The 4,020-nt window shown below is 36.1% G+C and overlaps 1 protein-coding gene across 1 annotated transcript in view; it reads right to left on the bottom strand.

Moving 5' to 3' along the window:
- The window catches only part of oafb (OAF homolog b (Drosophila)), a 13,968-nt gene extending 11,962 nt beyond the window's left edge, over positions 1-2,006 (bottom strand). The window contains exon 1 of the mRNA XM_016239539.1: positions 1,406-2,006. Within this exon, the coding sequence (XP_016095025.1) occupies positions 1,406-1,630 (225 nt within the window). The 5' untranslated portion in view covers positions 1,631-2,006. The remainder of the gene's footprint in view (positions 1-1,405) is intronic.
- Between the last annotated feature and the right edge of the window lie 2,014 nt (positions 2,007-4,020).

Raw genomic sequence — 4,020 nt, 5'->3', positions numbered from 1 at the left:
CATCAACTGACTCTCAGCTGATCCCCATCTACCTATGGGAATACAACACCTATCTAAGCATTCATATATAAGGTCCCTCAGTATTATCAGCAGTTTTCGCATTGCTCAATAGCTAATTACCCTCCTCCATCCCCAACTCCTCCTCTGTCAGTCGGGATTCAGCCTTCTGATTCTCCTTGAATCAGACTAATTCTAAAATGTGTACATAAAATGATTGAACTTTAACAATATCTGCAATACATTTATGCTAGTTCTGTTCTGTTTACCCTGGGGGGTTATTGCTGATCTCCCTGCTCTCATCCATGCTAGGCTGCATGGATGCGCAGGGAGTTCTTGCCCAGAACCCAACCATACCGCCAATCATCTTTGACGATAGTGGTCCTGACAGAACTAACTGTTAACTGATGACTAATTTTAAAACATCAAGTAATTTAATGTTTAAAAATTGGCCCCATTCACTTCCATTGTAAGTGCCTCATTGTAACCCAGTGTTGCCAAGTCTGTGGTTTTCCCACGGAATTGAGCTACTGTTATACTATTGATTATTTTCTTTGTCCGCGTGTTGAAGCAAACCTCCCTGCACCCCCGAAATGTGATTTTCGACTGAAGGGAGACCCCACCGAAAAATTATTTAAAAAATGTTTTTACACTATGCCAACAATAACTTGTACTGAACCCAGAACCTTCTTTTAAATTCATCCAAATCATGTGCTTTAATGTTCCAAGGTAATTAGTGTAAAAAGAGTCTATGATATTCCCTGGCCTGTGTTTCTTTGGCTGCACTGCACATTGCATGATGTTTCCCATACAGTCCACAGCATGACTTTGGCTGCAAGACTATTTGGCAACTTGCAGCTTGATTTCATCCAACTTTCCAAGGATGAAAAGGAATAATATTAATCTAACAATGCCACTTTAAAGTTCTCTCAAACCTTTAAAATAACATTCATAAAAAGCTGTCAGTATGTGATTCATAAAACAAGACCTGATGACAAGCTGTAAAGACGGAAAAGCATTTTTGAAGCTCTCTGTTCTTTAACCAAATCAAAACAAATGATGCAAGTAGTGCCATCAAGTGGATCATCACCATCTGAAAAAGTACCATGGTGCAGTGATGGCATCAGATGGTAATACCATGGTACACTGATGTACATACAGCACCATTATAGCAAATGATGCTATGATAATGGTAGGCTAATCGTTTACCATCATACACACACACACAAATCAATCAATCAATAAAAAAATAAAAGTATCATTGTACATCCATGTTTTTGGAATATACTATGCATTTTGAAATACTTTGGAACTTTTCAGAAAAATGCTAGATAGGTCTACATCAGATAGTAGATGAGATACTGAAATTCGTGGTTGAATAGCTACATTTAGTTGGATTTATACTCACGCGCTTGAAATCAGACAGGAATGTAACGAGAGTCCCGTCTGTCTGCCTGAACTCCACAGTTATAATGTCCTTCTCACTATCCGCCTCTAATAGCTCCTCCGTTATTTGACCATCGTTGAGACGAACGAGCACCGTCAACCGTGAGCAAACACTTACCGATAACAGCAGCGCAAACGCGACGAACGCTGTCTGGACTGAAGCCGGTAAAGTCGCTCTCGCGTTCATTACAAAAGACGCCAAGGATGTAAACTCATTTAACACAACAATGGGACATATCGTCGGAGTGAATTACTTAAAACAGGCAACAAAACGGTGGAGAGCGAATGTAAACGACTTTTTAGAGAGGTAGTTAACGCTCGATGACAAAATAATATAGTTTGTGAACTTGCAGCTCGATCATGATCGCAGAAATTGCGCCACCGTCAAAATGTGAATTTTCATCTAATGTTTGCTCGTGATTCAGAAAACACTGGCTTAATTATACACGAACAGTTTCTTCTTAAAAGCCTTCTCTTCATACAGTTTTTTTTTCTTCTTCTGTTCGTTTAACGTTAACTCGCAAGGCTCCTGTATTCCCGTCACTTCCTCTGAACTTCAGTAATTTGGCTAAAGGCGCCTCGGGCTCCCACTGCATGGGGCCACTTCTTAAAGACACAGGCTCAGATTTCAGACGGTTAAAACTACTTACTCTATTTACCGTAGGGATGAGGATCGTAAAAAAACAAGTTATTTTTGTTTCAATATGTTAGCCATAGTTTTTATAGATATAATTGAATGAATGAATTAAGCTATAGCATTTATAAGTATTTATAATTAATTATAACCCCCTGAGGGACATGGACATTGGCTTTTTTGAATTATTGTTTTTCCTGACCCTTAATACATTTCATCATTATTATTATTTGAATTGATTTATTTCATAATAATAATAATTGTTGTTGTTGTCTTATATTTATTCAAATAACTATTTATTTTCCATTATCTTTTAAAATCAACATAAAAAAATACATCACATTCACAGACCTATCAACAATAAAACACTTTTCATTGCTGTACACCACGTGCTATTTGAGATTTGAGTAAAGCATCTGTGCAAGGTAACAAACATTGTAAAAATGTCCCCCAAAATGTTGACTCTTAAGTCACACCTAAAAATATATGAATATCATTGCACTACATTACACAAAAATCAAACCAAGTAGTATTATTTAAAACAAACAAACAAATCTCCAGTACACTGTTCATGCAAAACAATTCTCAAGAAGGGTGTTACAGGTTTCGAATGACAAAGAATTGTTGTGTTGTTCAAAATTATGACTAAAGCATTTGACAGTTTTCAAACAAAAGGGCTAATTCACCCAAAAATGATCATTCTTACATAATTTACTCACCCTGTTCCAAAACTTGTATAATTGTCTTTCTTCTGCAGAACACACGACAAGATATTTGAAAAATGTTTGTAGATAAATTTGAACTCTAACCAAAAAAGTGTGTTGCCAGTGTTTACGGTTTTAACCCCTTCAGACCCTGCGTCCATTGAAATGGACATCACATGATTTTTTTTGTTTAACCCAATAAAATTTTATGTTTTCATAATATGAGCAATGCCTGGTCACTGATCGGTCCCCGATCACCCAATCACAATGAAGATATGACTCCTAACTTAATCTGATTGAGCTACAGGCATCACAAAAGAGAGACATGACTAACCAAGACAAGAAGAGGAGTCCTCATTTGACCTTTTATATGCAGATTTATGTTTATGGTAGCCTCATCACCTTGCACCTATTATCAAATTAAGACTGTCAAATGATAATATTCAAAGTTATTTTGAAGATCTTTCAGAGCTGCAGATCACATGATTAAAAAAAATTAAATTAATGTCCATCACAATGGACATCAGGTCTTGAAAGATATCAGCAGCACCTCATGAATTAGTTATATAACAGGTTGAGAAATTTGTGGAAGCATTTCAAAGCTAAATACAGAGCTTATGTTAATGTTTTATTGATGTTAATTAATGAAATTAATATTAATATGATTTCATTTATGTCATCAAAGTGACCATAGCCTGTCAATCAACTTTTCATTGGTTTTAGTGAGAAACAGCTATATAGTGGATGTGTGATCAGTGAATACACAGCAACACACACACTCACACCCACACCCACACACACTGATGCCATAATGCACACAATCATACATTCATCAAAACAATCGGTCCCACTTTATATTAAGTGGTCCTAATACCTGTGTACTTACATAATAACTAGATGTGTATATAGTATGTAACCACAGTATAAGTACACATTGGTACATAGTATCTACAGCTGTAATGTTTGTGTAACTACACATATGTAACAGCCCACTGAATGGTATGTGTAAATACAAATGTGTAACAGGACATTGGTAACAACACTTTTTGGCAATGAAAGTACAAATGTGTAAAAGGACTAACAGCACTTTTTGGTAAAGAAAGTGTTACACTTTATATTAAGTAAACAATTCCTAGGGATTTACCATGTAATTACTCTGATGTTGCACAGCAGCAGCCAGTAAGTTAGGCTTTACATATAAATTGTGGTTGGTGTCCAGAATGTTACACTTTATATTAA

Source organism: Sinocyclocheilus grahami, unplaced genomic scaffold, assembly GCF_001515645.1.
Source record: "Sinocyclocheilus grahami isolate Dianchi unplaced genomic scaffold, SAMN03320097.WGS_v1.1 scaffold567.1, whole genome shotgun sequence".
Taxonomy (NCBI): Eukaryota; Metazoa; Chordata; class Actinopteri; order Cypriniformes; family Cyprinidae; genus Sinocyclocheilus; species Sinocyclocheilus grahami.
Note: the sequence above shows the minus strand (reverse complement) of the source record. Positions and strands in the feature narration are given on the sequence as shown.